Source organism: Ovis aries, chromosome 18 (genome assembly GCF_016772045.2).
Source record: "Ovis aries strain OAR_USU_Benz2616 breed Rambouillet chromosome 18, ARS-UI_Ramb_v3.0, whole genome shotgun sequence".
Lineage (NCBI taxonomy): Eukaryota > Metazoa > Chordata > Mammalia > Artiodactyla > Bovidae > Ovis > Ovis aries.
Window position 1 is genome coordinate 54,091,816 of NC_056071.1, and position 20,779 is coordinate 54,112,594.

The window sequence follows — 20,779 nt, forward strand, 5'->3', positions numbered from 1 at the left end:
TACCTTAAAGGGTTGTTTTAAGCAACAGCATGTATGTAAAGTACCTAGAATACAGTTATTGTTGCTGTTGGTGTTGCTCAGTTGTGTCTGACCCTTTGTGACCCCATGGACTGCAGCAAGCCAGACTTCCCTGTCCTTCACCATCTCCCAGAACTTGCTCAAACTCATGTCCATCGCGTCAGTGATGTCATCCCACCATCTCATCCTCTGTCGTCCCTTTCTCCTCCTGCCTTCAATCTTTCCCTGCTTCAGGGTCTTTTCTAATGAGTTGGTTCTTCACATCAAGCGGCCAAAGTGTTTGAGCTTCAGCATCAGTCCTTCCAGTGAATTCTCAGGATTGATTTCCTTTAGGATTGACTGGTTTGATCTCCTTGCAGTCCAAGAATACAGTAGGCATTCGTTAAATGTTTTATCCTCCAACTCAGGAATCAATCCAAGTTTGCCAGAGCATGTGGCTTCCTCTTCAAATACCAACAGTGAAAGATTCTGGGTCAGTAAGCGAACAAGTTCTCTAGGATGACCACAGATGCAGGTCTTGGGGCTGTTGAACAACGTCCTGCCCCTCCCCAATCAGGGGCCAACTGAGTAAATCGCCAAACTCTTTAGCATACAATGACTCAGTCTAAGAAGTGCTGCCATTTACAGAGTTCCCTGAGGAAGTTTTCTTTCACAAACCTTTCCTTGCTGGTCTGCCCCGTATCCCGGATACATTTTGACCAAGCTCACTGATGACATGATCAGCTATTTTTATGTCTTCTTAGGCACTTAGTCATGTCTGACTCTGCAACCCCATGACCTGTAGCCCACTAGGCTCCTCTGTCCATGAGATTTTCCAGGCAACAATACTGGAGTGGGTTGCCATTTCCTTCTCTAGGGGCTATTTCTTATAGGTTTATAAAAATATTTTTAAAGGAAAAAAGTTATAGTTTATTTGAATTATGTCTCCCCCAAAGTGGGCTCAGTAAATGGTACCTAGATGCTGGAGACAGACTCAGTTACTTGAATAATAAGATTTCTGTTCCTAATAATGGAAAATCTACATTTACATTATAAAATTTAACACAGGTTGATCTGATATCAGACCCCATGTCCGAGGTCAGGGGTGGCGGCTGAGAGGAGTACCCCCACGTCCAAGGAGCAGTGGCTGCGTGGGCACAGGAGGGCCAAGAAGAGCTACTCCACATTCAATATCAGGAGGGGCGGCTGTGAGGAGATACCCCACATCCAAGGTAAGAGAAACCCAGATGAGACGGTAGGTGTAGTGAGAGGGCATCAGAGGGCAGACACACTAAAACCATAATCACAGAAAACTAGCCAGTCTGATCACACGGAACACACAGCCTTGTCTAACTCAATGAAACTAAGCCATTCTGTGTGGGGCCACCAGTAGAGAGGTCTGACAGAATGTGGTCCACTGGAGAAGGGAATGGCAAACCACTTCAGTATTCTTGCCTTGAGAACCCCATGAATAGTATGAAAAGGGAGGATGACAGGATACTGAAAGAGGAACTCCCCAGGTCAGTAGGTGCCCAATAAGCTACTGGAGGTCAGTGGAGAAATAACTCCAGAAAGAATAAAGGGATAGAGCCAAAGCGAAAACAATACCCAGCTGTGGATGTGACTGGTGATAGAAGGAAGGTCTGATGCTGTAAGAGCAATATTGCATAGGAACCTGGAATGTTAGGTCCATGAATCAAGGCAAATTGGAAGTGGTCAAACAGGAGATGGCAAGAGTGAATGTCGACATTCTAGGAATCAGCGAACTAAGATGGACTGGAATGAGTGAATTTAACTCAGATGACCATTGTATCTACTACTGTGGGCAGGAATCCCTTAGAAGAAATGGAGTAGCCATCATGGTCAACAAAAGAGTCCGAAATGCAGTACTTGGATGCAGTCTCAAAAACAACAGAATGATCTCTGTTCGTTTCTAAGGCAAAACCATTCAATATCACGGTGATCCAAGCCTATGCCCCAACCAGTAATGCTGAAGAAGCTGAATTTGAATGGTTCTATGCAGATCTACAAGACCTTTTAGAACTAACACCCAAAAAAGATGTCCTTTTCATTCTAGGGGACTGCAGTGCAAAAGTAGGAAGTCAAGAAACACCTGGAGTAACAGGCAAATTTGGCCTTGGAATATGGAATGAAGCAGGGCAAAGGCTAATATAGCTTTGCCAAGAGAATGCAGTGGTCATAGCAAAAACCCTCTTCCAACAACACAAGAGAAGACTCTACCCATGGACATCACCAGCACATTCTATTGATTATAAATAATAAAAACACTGAAATCAGATTGATTATATTCTTTGCAGCCAAAGATGGAGAAGCTCTATACAGTCAGAAAAAAAACAAGACTGGGAGCTGACTGTGGCTCAGATCATGAACTTCTTATTGCCAAATTCAGACTTAAGTTGAAGAAAGTAGGGAAAACCACTAGACCATTCAGGTATGACCTAAATCAAATCCCTTATGATTATACAGTGGAAGTGAGAAATAGATTTAAGGGACTAGATCTGATAGACAGAGTGCCTGATGAACTATGGATGGAGGTTCGTGACATTGTACAGGAGACAGGGATCAAGACCATCCCCATGGAAAAGAAATGCAAAACAAAATGGCTGTCTGAAGAGACCTTACAAATAGCTGTGAAAAGAAGAGAAGCAAAAAGCAAAGAAGAATAGGAAAAATATTCTCATTTGAATGCAGAGTTCCGAAGAATAGCAAGGGGAGATAAGAAAGCCTTCCTCAGCGATCAATGCAAAGAAATAGAGGAAAACAACACAATGGGAAAGACTAGAGATCTCTTCAAGAAAATTAGAGATACCAGGGAACATTTCATGCAAAGATGGGCTCAATAAAGGACAGAAATGGTATGACCTAACAGAAGGAGAATATATTAAGAAGAGGTGGCAAGAATACACAGAACTGTAGAAAAAAGATTGTCATGACCAAGATAATCACAATGGTGTGATCACTCACCTAGAGCCAGACATCCTGGAATGTGAAGTCAAGTGGGCCTTAGAAAGCATCACTATGAACAAAGCTTGTGGAGGTGATGGCATTCCAGTAGAGCTATTTCAAATCCTGAAAGATGATGCTGTGAAAGTGCTATACTCAATATGCCAGCAAATTTGGAAAACTCAGCAGTGGCCACAGGACTCGAAAAGGTCAGTTTTCATGCCAGTCCCAAAGGCAATGCCAATGAATGCTCAAACTACTGCACAATGCACTCATCTCACACGCTAGTAAAGTAATGCTCAAAATTCTCCAAGCCAAGCTTCAGCAATACGTGAACCGTGAACTTCCACATGTTCAAGCTGGTTTTAGAAAAGGTACAGGAACCAGAGATCAAATTGCCAAACTGCTGGATCATGGAAAAAGCAAGAGAGTCTAGAAGAATATCTATTTCTGCCTTATTGATTATGCCAAAGCCTTTGACTGTGTGGATCACAATAAACTGGAAAATTCTGAGAGAGATGGGAATACCAGACCATCTGACCTGCCTCTTGAGAAACCTGTATGCAGGTCAGGAAGCAAGAGTTAGAACTGAACATGGAACAACAGACTGGTTCCAACTAGGAAAAGGAGTACGTCAAGGCTGTATACTGTCACTCTGCTTATTTAACTTCTATGCAGAGGACATCATGAGAAATGCTGGGCTGGAAGAAGCACAAGCTGGAATCAAGTTTGCCGGGAGAAATATCAATAACCTCAGATATGCAGATGGCACCACCCTTATGGCAGAAAGTGAAGAGGAGCTAAAAAGCCTCTTGATGGAAGTAAAAGAGGAGAGCGAAAAAGTTAGCTTAAAGCTCAACATTCAGAAAACGAAGATCATGGCATCTGGTCCCATCACTTCATGGGAAATAGATGGGGAAACAGTGTCAGACTTTATTTTGGGGGGCTCCAAAATCACTGCAGATGGTGACTACAGCCATGAAATTAAAAGATGCTTACTCCTTGGAAGGAAAGTTATGTCCAACCTAGATAGCATATTAAAAAGCAGAATAAATATTACTTTGCCAACAAAGGTCCATCTAGTCGAGGCTATGGTTTTTCCTGTGGTCATGTATGGATGTGAGAGTTGGACTGTGAATAAAGCTGAGCACCAAAAAATTGATGCTTTTGAACTGTGGTGTTGGAGAAGACTCTTGAGAGTCCCTTGGACTGCAAGGAGATCCATCCAGTCCATCCTAAAGGAGATCAGTCCTGGGTGTTCATTGGAAGGCCTGATGCTGAGGCTGAAAGTCCAATACTTTGGCCACCTCATGCGAAGAGTTGACTCATTGGAAAAGACCCTGATCCTTGGAGGTTTGAGGGCAGGAGGAGAAGGGGACGACAGAGGATGAGATGGCTGAATGGCATCACCGACTCAATGCACATGAGTTTGAGTGAGCTCCGGGAGTTGGTGATGGACAGGGAGGCCTGGCGTGCTGCGATTCATGGGGTTGCAAAGAGTCGGACACGACTGAGCAACTGAACTGAACTCAACTGATCTGTTGTATTTTCAAAAGGTGTTCATAAACTATTGTGAAATTAATTTATTTAGGGAAACAGCATCCAAATCATAAAGAAGATAATATAGACTCTGGTAGAGAATAGATAAGAAAAATCCTTTAAAAAGAAAAGTTAAATCTGTACAAGATGTTTAAAGCATGGGTATGAGAAAGGTGAGTCTTTGTTTATTTTAGACACTATCCTGAAAATAGTAGACAATAAGTGAAAGGAGCACATTCTGTCAATTACAAATAATAAAAATACTGGGCTTCCCTGGTGGCTCAGCAGTCAAGCATCTGCTTGCAATGCAGGAGCCTTAGGAGACTCAGGTTCAGTCCCTGGGTTGGGAAGATCCTTGGAGGAGGGCATGGTAACCCACTCCAGTATTCTTGCTTGGAGAACCCCATGGATAGAGGACCTGGTGGGCTATAGTCCATAGGGTCAGAAAGAGTTGGACACAACTTAAGTGACTTAGCTTGCGTGCATTAAAAATATTATAATGACAGTGCATAATATATCCCATGTCTGTAACTCACCATGTTACTGGAGGTAAGAAAATACTTGACTGTGTTTTTCTTTTACAGTTTTAAAATCAGAGTAACAGGAACAGTGTAACTTATTCTCTCCTAAATAATATAAAACACATGTTTTTGGTTACACATTTTTAAATAACAACAAACAAATGGAAAAGTTATACAACTCAAACAGAAGAATCATGATATAGTTTCATATTGCAATCCATCTTGCCCAAGATATTATTTAAATCTATTAAATCTTTGTTGTTGTTTAGTTACTAGTGGTATCTAACTTTTTTGTGACAGGCTCCTCTGTCCATGGGATTTCCCAGGCGAGAATGCTGGAGTGGGTTACCATTTCCTTCTCCAGGGGATCTTCCCAACCCAGGGATCGAACCCACATCTCCTGCTTTGGCAGACGGATTGTTTACCACTTCAGTTCAGTTCAGTCGCTCAGTCGTGTCCGACTCTTTGCGACCCTATGAATCGCAGCACGCCAGGCCTCCCTGTCCATCACCAACTCCCAGAGTTCACTCAAACTCACGTCCATTGAGTCAGTGATGCCATCCAACCATCTCATCCTCTGCTGTCCCCTTCTCCTCCTGCCCCTAATCCCTCCCAGCATCAGAGTCTTTTCCAATGAGTCAATTCTTCGAATGAGGTGGCCAAAGTACTGGAGTTTCAGCTTTAGCATCATTCCTTCCAAAGAAATCCCACTTAGTCCAATTAAATGTTTAAAAACTGTTAATTCATACAGAAAATATAGATTTTCACTGAGCACAGCAGATCTGTAATTCACCAGGGAACCAGCTCATCTTTCACTTCTCCCATTTTCTTATTCTCCCAGACTCAAAATCTTGACATTACCTCAGACTTCTTTCTTCTCCTGCATTTAATCAATTTTCATGTCGATGTCATAGTTTTTGATTCATCCTTTCCTTGAGATTCTACTCTCACCACCTCAAGTTGGGGCCTCACTACTTCAGTTGTGGATTGCTACAATAGCATCCTAACAACTATTTTTCTAGTTTGTCTTTTCTTTTTTTAATATTTATTTGTTTTATTTATTTGTCTGTGCCAGGTCTTAGTTGTAGCATGTGGGATCTAATTCCCTGACCAGGGACTGAACCTGGGCCTCCTGTATTGGGAGTGCAGAGTCTTAGCCACTGCACCACCAGGGAAGTCCCTGCTCTTGCCTTTTCAAATTGTCCTCTTCTCACTAGTTAAGTTGGTATCTCACATGTTACTTTCATCATGCTTTAAGAACTTACCTACCTACTACTAACTTCTCAGATTCATGTATCCAAGGACCTAATTATGTCTTATTTATCCAACATTAGACTCCTCCTCCTCTGAATCCTCCTTCCAGAAAACATGTTTGAAGTCTTATTTAACTGACACCAAAGGGATAAATATTTAACTGACACCAAAGGGCTTCCCTGGTGGCTCAGATGGTAAACAATTTGACTGCAATGCAGGAGATACAGGTTTGATTCTTGGGTCAGGAAGATCCTCTGGAAGAGGAAATGGCAACCCACTGCAGTGTTCTTGCCTGGAGAATCCCACGGACATAAAGGAGGGAATACGGACAACACAATGTCCTGCACACAGTCTGCATCAGGAGTGTGGGGTGTGGGAGGTTTCTCTCTCTAATCTGCTTTCAGTCTAATGAGTGACTGGCAACAGCTGTGCTTCTAGGGAGCGTCCATTAGAGAGATGTTGGGTCCTATACAAGTAATCCAGCATGAAATCGTATTTCCAGGTGCCCGTGGGGAATGGTAGCCACGGAGGTATCAGCTCAGGTCTCTGCTCTGGAGAACCTGCAACTGAGGATGGGGTCGGCAGACAGCCTCCAGCTTCCCCACCTCGTTCCCCTACAGTGTTCCCTGGGCGAAATGCCCTCCCTCAGCTGCTCTCAACCAAGGGAGGCCAGGAGGGGCTTAGAACTGGCCATTTCTGCTTGACATGAAACTCTCCTAAAGACAGTCCTGTTCCTAGGTTCACCCCTGGCTGAGACTTTTTTAGGATGACATGCAGCCTGAGTCTCCTCTCCCTCAACCCTTCCTCTTCCTCTCTCCTTCCACTGGAGGCTCTCTGGCTCCTGCTCCCTCCCCTCTTCATTCATTCTCTCAGGCATATCAGGTGCCATCTTGGAAGCTACAGCAGAACCCTGAAACTAGTTCTTAGATTTATAAGAAAACCTGTAAATTCCCACAGTTCGTTACCTGGGTCCTGGAACTTCAGGGAAGTTAGGAGGCCTCGATTCCCCCAGTTGTAGGGGGGTTGTGTGATCCAAGACCAACTTGCTGAACAGAATTTCTCCACTGACAATCATTTCTATATTACCAACCTTTGTTTTTTCTGATGTTCTTCCTAAATTACTACCACAAAATGAGTTACATCTTCTTACAGTGGTCTATGGATCAAGCATTTTCCCTTACAGGAATTTTTTTTTAAGTTCAAATGGTCCCTCTCATCCGGCCGCCCCGTGCATACACATACACACACACGGAAAATGCTTACTATTACTTAAAATCTTTAACTTGGTACTTTTTATTTTGGTTTTTAATTTTTAACATCTAATTCTCTTTCCCTGATTAATTCTTCTAGAGATAAACAGATTTGAAGTATCTTTTTTTCATTTATTCAACAGATACTCAGTAATGACTATGTATAAGAAACAATTTGCTGAAAGAAAAGATAACATGGAAAAGAAATATAAAAAGTTCTTGATAAAGAATTATTTTAAGCTCCTGTTTCAAAAAAATACATTCCCAGGAATGAGACTGTGATAATTCTCTATTAACAAAATTAATTTTTTCCTAAGATCGCTGTTAATTTGCGATAATTCATTTTAGAAAGATCAATTTGTTATCAGAGGGCTAATTTTTTCTTCTAAGTCCCAAAGGAAAACTGCATGTTCTTAAAAATATGATTAAAACAGAAAAAAAAAATTGACCAGAATGATTATCAATTTTATCACAACCAGAATCTCTGAGATTTATGAATGGCATGATGGCAAATCAGAAAGTGATCTCTTTTTAAAATTTGATCCTGAGAAGTGTTCACAAGATATAACCAATTTATTCAGAGACAGGATCTAACATGACAGATTCTCCTGTAAACTGATCTAGGTTGGGGACCAAAGGAAAGTTAGAATGAACCACAGTCTGACCCAAAACCATTTTTCCAAGACGATTACTTTATTTTAGGTATGCTTATATATGCACACACACACACACACACACACACACACACACAGATATACACACAAAAAACACAGAAGACTAAGAAAAGATATCAAAATTTCAGGTGGTATGATTTTAATTTTTCTTCCTCGTACTTTTATTTTCTAAATTCCCCTATTACTACTCTTAAATCAAAGACAGATGAAAAAGAAACACTTATAATTATATACATAGCATAATGATCCTCAAAACCTCTTCTTCTGAGTCCTTTTCTTCATCTGCTTATTCATTTCAACAAATATTTATTGAGTGCCTACTCAATAAATTGTGGGATGTGCCTGTTGTGCCTGTGGGATGTTCCATATTGTGCTGCTTCATCTGAACATCTCTCATAGAAGGGCTCTCATATCATATGTATGTTCTCCTGTTCATCCCCAAATTTGATATAAAATATTTTTTATTCCTCATTCACTTATTGAACATCAACCATGTGTTAGTCACTACCCTGGACAGGCATTAAAAGGAAATGTGATAGAAAATTAGCACCACACCTAGTGAAGAGGAGAGACAAGTATGTAAAGAGCAGAACCAGGCTAAGAGGTGTGATAATATAGAACTGTGCACAATGTTGCGCTACTCAAAGGCAAGAAAAACTCATTATCAAAGAAAGTTGGGAGAGAATTTCTCAGTAGAGGAGACATTTCAACTGGACCTTGAATGATGGGTCAAATGGTCATGGATGAGAGAGGAGACTGGCAGAGAGGAGAAGGCTGGCAGAGAGGTGGAGGCTATCTGGGAGGCTTTGTGGGGCAAGCTGGGGGCAGCAGGGAGGGCTCCCAACTCCAAAGCAGGCAGAGTTTCTAATGACACTGGCTGGCGTCTACCAAGAAAGGCATGGAGGGGGTCGATGGGCTTGGAGCACACATCCTTGTTTGAAGGTAGAAGGACTGTTTGCTGACCTTTCCAGTCTTGTCTAGTCACCTACCAATCCCCGCTCTTCCCCCTTCCCTTCCATCTGAATTGCACTGCAGTTTGCCCAGAGCCCTCAGCCATTGACACTCAGTCGCTGATACTCGCCATGCTCAGTCCTCATCTCTGCTCTCCATAGGCTGCATCAAGTTTTTGTTCTTCACCAGTTAGAGGGATTGCCAAGTCAAATAATGGTTTTTTCTTTTCTGGAAATGGTGCCAGTGAACAGAAGGGTGAGGTCTGCATTGCTTGACTTTGTCCCTGGCCATAGCTGGTTGATCTAGGAATAACTATCTGATCTTTCAGCCAATCAGGTTCCTGCTGAGGACTTTTAACCTGAACTGGGAGCCCCACAGTGGAAGTTCTAGTTGTGTGTATGTGCAGGGAGTTTAGTTACACGATGGCAAAGTGTGAGGTTGCTCAGGAACTCCTGACATTGTAGCCTGAGCTGCTTGTATAATCATGGACTGCCTGGCTGTGACATGAGATGGGGGTGGACAGGAAGAGGGGGTGGATATTAGTTGAACACTGAAAGAGGAATATTGTAATTTAGAATGGTTGCTTCTGATGGTGCTCAGAGACTCAAATCCCAGTATTACTGACCTAGCAAAAAAGCCTTCCTTGGAATGGTCTTGTGACCCTTCTGAATGAAGCTCTTACGGCTGTGGCCCAAAGCTGAGATGATGAAAACCCAGTTCAGAACAGATTTTGAGGATTTCTGAAGTACACTTCCAGTTGAATTCACAAGCCAGGGAAATACTGCTAGTGAACATCAAAGTGGTAGATTATATTTCCAAGTGTGTACTTCAGTTGTGTCTGACTTTTTGTGACCCTATGGACTGTAGCCTGCTAGTCTCCTCTGCATGGGATTCTCCAGGCAAGAATACTGGAGTGGATTGCCATGCCCTCATCCAGGGAGGAGATCTTCCCGACCCAGGGATTGAATCCTTATCTCCGGGATCTCCTGCATTGGCAGGTGGGTTCTTTCCCACTAATGCCACCTGGGGAGCCCTTTATACCTCCACAAATGACTGAAATAATCCCTCCTAACCGTATAGGCTCTTCTGCCATGTCACCTTGCCACTCAAAAGAGGTGGAGTCTGTTTCTCCTGCCTTTGAACCTGGGCTGGCATTGGGACCACCTTGACCAGTAGAATGAAGCAGTGATACTCTGAGATTTTGAAGTCTCAAGTGTTAAAGTCTGGCAGTGCCCACTTTAGTGTTCTGGGGGAAGCCAACTGCCATGTAAGAAGTCCAATTACTAGAACACTACAAGTCTGTAAGTAAGCCAGAGCTATTAATAGCTTCATGGAGATGCCACATGGAGAGACAGATGCCTCTTGGCCAGAACCCAGCTGCTGCAGTCAACCCAGCTGAGGAGCCAGATGTGTGAGTTAGGAAGACATCTTGGGCATCGTAGCCCTGGCACACAGAGAAGCCTAAACTTGTTCCTTTGGAGGACGGTGCTCTCTGATAAGTCTCCTGCATTTGGTGGCCTTCAGTGAACCTCATCTCTCAATATTTATGATTGTGCATAGTCCTCCTCCCTTAAATCTGGGCTAGGCTGGTGATTGGCTCTAGCCAATAGAATGTAGATGGTGTTATGCTAGTACTAGGCCCAAGCGTGGCAGTTTCCTCTTTTGCATTTTTAGGAGACCTGAGCTGCCATGTAAGAGGTCCAACTAACCTGGTAAAGAAGCCACATAGAGGGGCCAGGTAGAAAAGAAATAGGTCCAGAGACTACTACATGGAGTGAGAAAGAAGCTCAGACATCAGGGGCCCAGCTGAGCGGAGTCTCCAGCCAGTCCTCCAGCTGAGGATATACAAGAGGGTCATTGGTAAGACCAGCAGAAACACCCAGCTGAGTCCAGCCCAGGCTACCATCTTGAGAAAATAAAACGGTGGTGGTTTTGTTGCTATTGTTATGTCGCTCAGTTTTGTCTGACTCTTTGCGATCCCACGGATGCAAAGGTCACCTAAATTCTTATTTAGATCTAAATTCTTCCTTCAGTGAAACCTATGCCAGTTTCTGCTGTGCTTCCCTTGTAGACTGAACCTAAAAATCCCTCCTTTTCCCTACTCATTGTCAAATGGTGGATTCTGACTCAAACAGGAGAGTGTTAAGCACCATCAGAAAAGAAAAGAGTTATACCATAGAATTGCAAATTATAGAGTATGCTCATTTTATTGTTAAAACTCAGAGGAAATGTTTGTGGACCAGGAATTTTTGAAATGGTTGAAAAAAAATTGAAGAACCTAATTTGTGATTATTTTAAATTCATTGTCATAGTGAGACTGTATTTGTTATGCTAGCTAAGGCTGCTGGCTGGGGTTCTAAGGGATTGGATTGACTCATGTAAATTGGGCCCAATACCTGCACTATGTTAGGTGATGCTGAAAGGCCAGAAAGCACCTGATACAGTGGAGAGAGAAGAATTCAAAGACTGATAACACCCAGAAGTCTCTCTCCCTTTTTTCATCATTAAGAGCAGATCGATAAGGGAAGCATCTGAGTCTTTTAAAATATGCTCCCTGACACTCCCTGTACAATAGCTAACATGTCTAACAGCACTTTCTAGATGCCAGGCTCTGTTCTAAGCACTTTACATTTATTAGCTCCTTCAATTCCCAAGGAATCGAATGAGGCAAGTAATGTCATTTTTATGTTGGCAATAAAACTGAGACACAGAGAAGTTAAGTCACTTTCTCAAGATGACACAGCTAGAAAGTGGCAAAGACAGCATTCCAAAGTAGATGATCCTGCTCTGGCGTCCAAGCTCTTGACTGCCATCTTGGTAGGACTGGATGAAGGCAGGTAGTGCTGCACTTAGACACGGATCCCTTATATTGATGGAAACGAGAGGTGCCGAAGACGACCACAGCCCCTGTGCTCATTATGACGACAGCCAAGTGGGCACCGTAGCCATGGTGCCTAGAAGGCCCTGGCACCTGGCATGTTGCTTCTGTGCCGAGGATGGGCCTTCCCCTGGCCATTTAGTGGCACACTGTAACTTCTGCCACTGTGACTCTGTGCCCCAGTCAAGTGGGGAGCCAGGCGACCATCTTGCAATGTAATTGGACCTGAAGATCATAAAGAAACAATTTCCTAAGGTCTCTTGGTAAGATTCAATGATGAAATAGAAAATCAAAGTTAGTAAGAATACGCTTTAGCAAAGTTTGGATGTATTCAGTATTCTGGATCCCATAGTGATGTCCCATTCCAAAGTAAAGAACAGGTTAGAGAACCGCACGTTTCCTACTGCCAAGACAAACGATGCCTGGAAATGGGAGGCTGAATACCATTTAGAATTTCTGCTCTAATAATTTTGGTTCAAAAAAATGGACAGCTTTGAGTGGGATCTAGCCCAGTTCCAGCTGCAGTACAAATTGGTTACTCTTCTCTCATGACCCAGTAGACCCCGTGAACAAATTTAAGCCTTGTTTGTGTCAAGAACTGTGAAGGATCTGAGATATTATCCTACTTGCTAAGTAACAGTGTAGTTGTGGTGATGCTGGTGAGGACAGAAGACACCGGGACAAAACAAACAACTCATTACTTTCAACAGCAGCAGTAGCCAAAGTATCAGTATCTTTGTGCCGCACTTTGCACCTGAGTCCTCAGTTCAGTTCAGTTCAGTTCAGTCGCTCAGTCGTGTCCAACTCTTTGCGACCCCACGAATTGCAGCACGCCGGGCCTCCCTGTCCATCACCAATGCCCGGAGTTTACCCAACTCATGTCCATCGAGTCGGTGATGCCATCCAACCATCTCATCCTCTGTCGTCCCCTTCTCCTCCTGCCCCCAATCCCTCCCAGCATCAGGGTCCTTTTGAATGAGTCAACTCTTCGCATGAGGTGGCCAAAGTATTGGACTTTCAGCTTTAGCATCAGTCCTTCCAATGAACACCCAGGACTGATCTCTTTTAGGATGGACTGGTTGGATCTCCTTGCAGTCCAAGGGACTCTCAAGAATCTTCTCCCACACCACAGTTCCAAAGCATCAATTTTTTGGCGCTCAGCTTTCTTCACAGTCCAACTCTCACATTCATACATGACCACTGGAAGAACCATAGCCTCGACTAGACGGACCTTTGTTGGCAAAGTAGTAATATGCTTTATAATACGCTATCTAGGTTGGTCATAACTTTCCTTCCAAGGAGTAAGCATCTTTTAATTTCATGGCTCCAGTCACCATCTGCAGTGACTTTGGAGTCCCCCAAAATAAAGTCTGACACTATTTCCACTGTTTCCCTATCTATCTGCCTAGGGTGACACAAAGCAGGCTAGATGACTTGTGCACACATGATGAGTTGCATTACCTGATAGGAACCCTGAACTTAGGGAACCTGAGTCTTTTATCATGGGCAGTAAGCATGCTGCCTTTTGCTCCATAAAAAAGATGAATTATCTTTATTTACAGTAGGCATGTGTACCCATTCGCTCGGCATGTCTTATCTACTACCATGTGTTCCTCCATTTCTGTCTCTTTATGTACCAACACAGGGAATGAGGTAATAAAAAATGAGAATAGTAAGGCTCTGATGAATTTGGAATTTTTCCAATCAGAAAGTCTGGAAAGAAGTTAATTTAATTTCCACGTACATTTCAGTGTTGTATTATAATCAAACACTTAAAATTTTAATTACCCATAGAGAGACACAACAATCTTTTCAGCACACTGGAACCTTAGACATTTTAATCCCTCACAATTTGCCTCTGGCCCTAATGTCATTCACATCACAAAAAGAAGTGAGGTAATGGGTAGATGGGGATTCATAGCATTATTTTTTCTTAAGTCTTTTTTGAAATTTTGTTTCTGTCTTATGTTTTGGTTTTTTGGCCATGAGGCATGTGGGATCTTAGTTTCCCAACCAGGAACTGAAGCTGCACCCCCTTAACTTCTGGACCACCAGGGAAGCCCCCATTGCATGATTGCTACTCTGCCATCTAGACACGTGGATGGTCTTATGACAAGGAAGTCTACCAAAGGTTCATGCACAGTGGTCTTGGGGACACTGTGGTTTCTCCCGCTGGATGAAATGTATGTTCCATGTTGGAGATCCCCAGTATACAGGGATGCTTGCAATAGCTGGAACACAATAAAATGGGAAATAAGGGGTGGAGAGTGAATGTGATTATTTTTAGATTTCACTTAAGCCACTGCCAACAGTTTTGCTTTTTGAACTCTGTTAATCAAGCGGCCTATCTAACCAGTGTAAAAATACCAGTGAACACAACGGTGATCCCACTGGTCCCACCAAGACTGCCGCGTAACCGTTTTTGTGTGTTAGGAAAACAGGCATAAGAGGGGATCATCAGTCTTACTGAGAAAAAATAGAGATGCTCTAACACAGGGAAAAGTGAAGGTCTCTCAGTTGTGTCCGACTCTTTGCGATACCGTGGGCTATACAGTCCATTGAATTCTCCAGGCCAGAATACTGGAGTGTGCGGCCTTTCCCTTCTCCAGGGGATCTTCCCAACCCAGGGATTGCACCCAGATCTCCCACATTGCAGGCAGATTCTTTACCAGCTGAGCCACAAGGGAAGCCTGTAACAGTGAGGACCAATATTAATTGGGTGGCTTCTGGGCCACACACTTACTACCAAGGATACTCCAAGATAAAAATTCATAGAAACTGAAAAAAAAAAAATCAATGGAAACTAACTTACAGAGTGATAGGTATCTGATTGCCAAAGCCTCAGATCCTTCATGAATGAAGACATTTTGTTGTTTTGGGCAAAGGATCCTAATCAAATGAGGTACACTTCAGAGGCAAGGCAACACGTGGAATGTGTGGTGGAGAGATAAACCTAAGATAAACTAAGTCAGCTTTAGGGGCTTAGTTACAGGGTCATAAAAGAGTCACTTTTTTTTTTTTTTTTTTGTCTTTTGCTAAAGTGTACTAATTATCACCATTTTCTTCCTTTTTGACAAGAAATTAAGAGAAACTGATAGCACCTAGAGATTCTGGACTCCAAGAACAGTGGCTCTATGACATTATCTCTGGAATCCCATCATTAGCTATGACTTTGGATGGACTGTTTTCAGGGAAGAGGTGAATAAATTTGTGGTCACATGAAGAATGAATTAGCTGAGCAGGGGTATCTTTGAACACACAGGAATACAGATGCATACATGGCATCTACAGCTCAAACAGCCAAAGTGTAGACCACAGGATAGAATCTTAATAACTTTCCTGAGGTCACACAGTTTGCAGGTGATGGAGCTAGATAAAAACCAGGCTATAAGATGTTAATATCACCTTTCGACTTCCGCTTCTGGTCCATGTGAGAGACAGGCTGCTGAGATGAGCACGAACCAGGCTGCGGAGAGCAACCTTCTGGCTTCAAACCAACAGAAAGAACTAGAGGATTTGCCAAAAGACTACCCCTTGAGCACCAGTGAAGATGAAGGGGACAATGATGGAGAAAGAAAGCATCAGAAGCTTCTGGAATCAATCAGTTCACTTAATGGAAAGGATAGGCAGAAATTGGCTGAGAGGTCTGAGGCTAGTCTGAAGGTGTCAGAGTTCAGTGTAAGTTCTGAAGGATCAGGAGAAAAGCTAGTCCTTTCAGATCTGCTTGAGCCTGTTAAAACTTCATCCTCATTGGCTGCTGTGAAAAAGCAGCTGAATCGAGTGAAATCAAAGAAGACTGTAGAGTTACCACTTCACAGAGAAGAGATTGAGCGGATCCACAGAGAAGTGGCATTCAATAAAAGCTCCCAAATCCTCTCCAAATGGGATCCTGTTGTTCTGAAGAACCGGCAAGCAGAACGGCTGGTTTTTCCCCTGAGCAAGCCCCAATCAGCCTTTGCTCCCATTGAACATGTGGTCAGTGGCTGGAAGGCAGGAACTCCCCTGGAGCAGGAGATTTTTAATCTTCTCCATAAGAACAAGCAGCCTGTGACAGATCCTTTACTGACTCCTGTGGAAAAGGCCTCCCTCAAAGCTATGAGCCTGGAAGAGGTAAAGATGCGCCGAGCAGAGCTTCAAAGGGCCCGGGCCCTGCAGTCCTACTATGAGGCCAGGGCTCGAAGAGAGAAGAGAATCAAAAGCAAAAAGTATCACAGAATTCTGAAGAAAGGAAAGGCCAAGCAAGCCTTAAAAGATTTTGAGAAGCTGCAGAAGGTCAATCCTGCTGCGGCATTGGAAGAACTAGAAAAACTTGACAAGGCCAGAATGATGGAGCGAATGAGCCTTAAACACCAGAACAGTGGGAAATGGGCAAAATCAAAGGCAATTATGGCCAAATATGACCTGGAGGCTCGCCAGGCTCTGCAGGAACAGCTATCCAGGAACAAAGAGCTGACGCAGAAGGTCCGGGCGGCCTCTGAGAGTGAGGAAGAGGAGGAAGGCCAGGAGGAAGAGGAAGAAACTCTTGTTCCTGACATGGTGAATGAGGTGCAGATAAAGGCAAGTGGACTGAACCCCTGGATGTCCCAGAATCACTTCATTGATGCCAAAGAGACTGAGGTCCAGAAAGACCTGGAAGACCCTGCTGAGCCTGAAGCCCAGGAGACTTCTGAAAGTGAGGAAGAAAGAGCAGTAGTGGAGGAAGAAACTCTCTTGAAAGAATTTGAGGAAAGGCGATCACTTAGACAGAAGTCTAAGCTCAACCACATGGCGGAGCCAGTGCACAGACGTGTAACAAAGGATCCCAGCAGCCAGGAGGTGCTGTCCGAATTGAGGGCACTGTCTCAGAAACTCATCACGGAGAACCATCAGTCAGGGAAGCAAGAACTGAGTTCAGTGAGGACAGCTCAGAGAGAGGAATCTGCCAGGGAGGAAGAGGAGCCCATGTTGCTGCAGAGGCCAAAGAGAGCTCGGACTCTGGACGAGCTGGAGAAGCTGGGCAGAGAAGGGTGTATTGAAAACAAGGAGCTTCCCAGAACTGCAGTGGAAGGGCTGCAGTTGGAGAAGAATCGAAGTAATCATATTGGAGCCCCCAAGGAGAAGAAAAGGAAGGAGCAAATGATTGATCTCCAGAACCTCCTAACCACAAAATCGCCTTCCGTGAAGTCCTCGGCAGTTCCCACGACTGTACAGGAGTTGGAAGATGAAGAAGAGAGAGATCAAAGGCATATGATAAAGGAAGCTTTTGCTGGGGATGATGTCATCAGAGACTTCTTGAAAGAGAAGAGGGAAGCTGTGGAGGCGAGTAAGCCAAAGGACCTGGACCTGACTCTGCCTGGCTGGGGCGAGTGGGGTGGTATGGGCCTGAAGCCCAGTGCCAAGAAGAGACGCCGGTTTCTCATTAGAGCCCCTGAGGGTCCTCCAAGGAAAGACAAGGATTTGCCAAACGTGGTTATCAATGAGAAGCAGAACATGCATGCAGCAGCTCATCAGGTGCAGGTGCTTCCGCATCCATTCACGCACCATCAACAATTTGAAAGGACCATCCAGACCCCCATAGGGTCTACATGGAACACCCAGAGGGCCTTCCAAAAGCTGACCATGCCCAGGGTTGTCACCAAGCCAGGCCATATCATTAAGCCTATCAAAGCAGAAGATGTGGGCTACCAATCTTCCTCAAGGTCGGACCTCTCTGTCGTACAGAGGAATCCAAAACGACTCTCCATACGTCACAAGAAACGTGGAGAATAACTGTGTGGATTGAACTGCTGAAGTAGTGACACCTTGGTGCCAGGAACCAATAGCCCCGACTGTTCCTCCACTGGCCTGGTTTTACTTGGAGCTGCAAGATGATTCCAAAACAAGCTTAGCACACCATGGGTGTAGTTAAGCCACATTTCAGAAATAAAGGCATTTTTATCTATTTAACTGGAAAAAAAATGTTAATATCAGGGGCAAGTGAGTGTGGGTTATATGAGAATCCTCTGTACCACTGTAATAACTTTTCAGTAAATGTTAAAGTAGTTAAAAAAATTTGTTAAAAGAAGAAACACAGGTTGTCATACTCTGTAGTTTACACTTTTAATCTCTGTGCCATGTTTAATCTCTGGAGCCCTAGCCCAAGTGATGCTCTGAGGAGCTGACAAACTCCTGTCTCCTAAGTCCCCAGAATGAGTCTCCTTCCTCCCCACGGACAAGCACTCCTTGTCCAGATTTTGCTTTGATTTTCTGGCTTCCTGTAGTATCCTTCCAATAAATTTCCCTTTCATTGTAATTAGACAGGATGGATTTCTATTACCTGCAACAGAACAGCAACAGCTAACACTTAAGAGTATTCACAAAGCCAGGCACTGTTCTAATTACTTTGTATGTATTAATTCATTTGGCCTTCACAACAGCCCTATGAGGTAGGTATTAATATTACCCCATTTTACAGGTGAAAACACTCAGGCACAAAGAAATTAAAGGATTTTCTCAGGTCATACATCTAGGAAGTGGCAAACCTGTAATGTCTGGCTCCTGAGTCTGAGTGCTGGGTCTACCCTGCCCACTGTCCTCTCAGAAGAACTTTCAGGATACACAGGCATGGCCCTGGTTTGTGGTTCCCAGAACTGGACTCACCTGGGCTGGATGCATAGCCTTGCCCCACGTTGTCTAGAGCAGACTGTGGCTCCTGGGCTTTTCCAGGAGGGTGTAACTCTCTGATCTCCAAATGTACTGGCCATCTTCTGACGACCTGGGAACGGGTGCTCTGAGAGCACACAGAGGTGCATCTTTTGGAATTCTACATGTCACATGTAGTTCTGTAAACCAGTTCCTCCCCCAGACTCAGCCCCATGATGGGGTCACATTTCCTCCTCTTTAGGTGTTACAATCTGATTTTGAAGTTGCCTCAAGAAAACCCAAATGGAATTCCCGTGAGGTTCTGAATGCACACGTGGACAGGAGCCTCCTTTATCACCTATCTTTCCCTGGTAGGATTGCATTCTACTCATTCTAATCTGAAAAGGACAAGGCTCAGAATGGGCTCCAGTCAACAAAAGCTATCGAATAAATACAGAAAACCCGTTCCCCAAGAGATGGTTATCATTTTTCATTTTCTTAAAAATCTCAAGGAAAATCTTCTAAGTGTTACATAGAAATTTTCTATGTATCCAAAATAAGAGAATGGAATGGTAAACATGTTGACAGAGTGTAATTTGAGTTAAAATGCTAATTGTATAGTATTTTATCTAATTTTTACATTAACATTAAAATACATTTTTTTCCTAGGGATTGAGAAAATTATGATTATCATTTGTTCACTATTCAGAGTTTCATCTATGAACTAGCTAATTGGCAGTGATATTTGTGGGGTTCACATTGTTTCTTCTAATCAGTTTTTTGAACATATCCCATGGGTGGATATTACGTATTTGGAACATAAATGCTATAAAAATTAATCCCCCTAGCAGTACAGCTGCTGCAACAGCAATAAGTGTGTGTCCTGGAAATGGCAGAGGGACTTCGTCAACATAAATCTGCAACAGAGAAAGCAAAGTCTTTAAGTTTTCTGAGCTCAGCAATTCAAAACATTGAACTTGACATGATTCACGCAATGGTGGAAACACTACTACTCATATAGCAATATTCTGTCCAGACCAATATAGATATTCAGCCTCAACAGTCTCTTGGCAATCTGACAGGTAACAATGTGCACATGTTACATAGGGAATAATAATTCGATTTATATCCCATATCTTTATCTTTCATCTTTTTTCTTCTTCTTCTTAATCTTTTCTCCTATGCTTGGGCTTACTTGCTCCACGGCATGTGGGATCTTCCCACACACAATGTCTCTTGCATTGGCAGGCAGATTCTTTACTACTGAGTCACCAGGAAAGCCCTATCATTTGTCTTTAATGGCAGAGGTGGTCAGACAGAACACTTACGCAGTAGGAAAACGTTCTGTGTTCAGTCACAGGGGAACAGGCAAAGTGCCATCGGAGCATGGTGAAAGTGCAAGTGGCTCAGTCATGTCCGACTCTTTGCAACCCCATGGACTGTATAGTCCATGGGATTCTCCAGGCCAGAATACTGGAGTGGGTAGCCTTTCCCTTCTCCAAGGGATCTTCCAAACCCAGGGATCAAACTGGGTCTCCTGCATTGCAGGCAGATTCTTTACCAGTTGAGCCACAAGGGAAGCCCAAGAATACTGGAATGGGTAGCCTATCCCTTCTCCAGCTGATCTTCCTGACCCAGGAATCGAACCGGGGTCTCCTGCATTGCAAGCTGACTCTTCACCGACTGAGCTATCAGGGAACATGGAACATGGTGAGAAGTGCCTGACTGCTTAGAGTAACCAGGGAACATGCTTCCCGATCTGAACCTTGGAGAATGAGAGGAGGAGGAGAAGGTACATTCAAGGTAGAGGAAATAAGCATGTGCTCTTCCAGACTACCATCTCTTCAGAAAATTCTCAGTATGAGTGCCAACACTGGGAAATTTCTGTATATTCAAAATGTTTCCTCTGCCTGAGAGGATAATTAATAAACACAAGTTCCTAGAGGGGAGACAGGAGCACTGACAGAAGCAAGGATCTTCTGAGACTAGAGGGAAGGATGGCTGCCATGTACGCTACAGGTAGAAATGGGGGCATATGGAGAGTAAAATGGTTCAAGCTTGTGTTTTCCCTGTGAAGTAAGAAGCAAGACTATCTTTTGAGGCAGAATAAAGTAGAGATGAATAGAAACAGGATGTGGGAATGTGGGAAAA

General features: G+C 43.6%; 2 protein-coding genes across 5 annotated transcripts in view; one reads left to right on the plus strand and one right to left on the minus strand.

Annotated features, from left to right (window-relative positions):
- Window positions 1-19,300, plus strand: part of LOC101112168 (U3 small nucleolar RNA-associated protein 14 homolog A) — a 45,328-nt gene extending 26,028 nt beyond the window's left edge. For all 4 annotated transcript variants that reach the window (XM_060401888.1, XM_060401889.1, XM_060401887.1 and 1 more), the window contains 2 exons: window positions 1,066-1,229; window positions 15,107-19,300. In XM_060401888.1, coding sequence (XP_060257871.1) covers window positions 15,479-17,776 — 2,298 coding nt within the window. In that variant the 5' untranslated portion in view covers window positions 1,066-1,229; window positions 15,107-15,478 and the 3' untranslated portion in view covers window positions 17,777-19,300. The remainder of the gene's footprint in view (window positions 1-1,065; window positions 1,230-15,106) is intronic.
- A 41-nt stretch (window positions 19,301-19,341) lies between these two features.
- CATSPERB (cation channel sperm associated auxiliary subunit beta) overlaps window positions 19,342-20,779 on the minus strand; it is a 134,499-nt gene continuing 133,061 nt past the window's right edge. Inside the window, 1 exon segment of the mRNA XM_060401528.1 lies at window positions 19,342-19,545. Within this exon segment, the coding sequence (XP_060257511.1) occupies window positions 19,342-19,545 (204 nt within the window).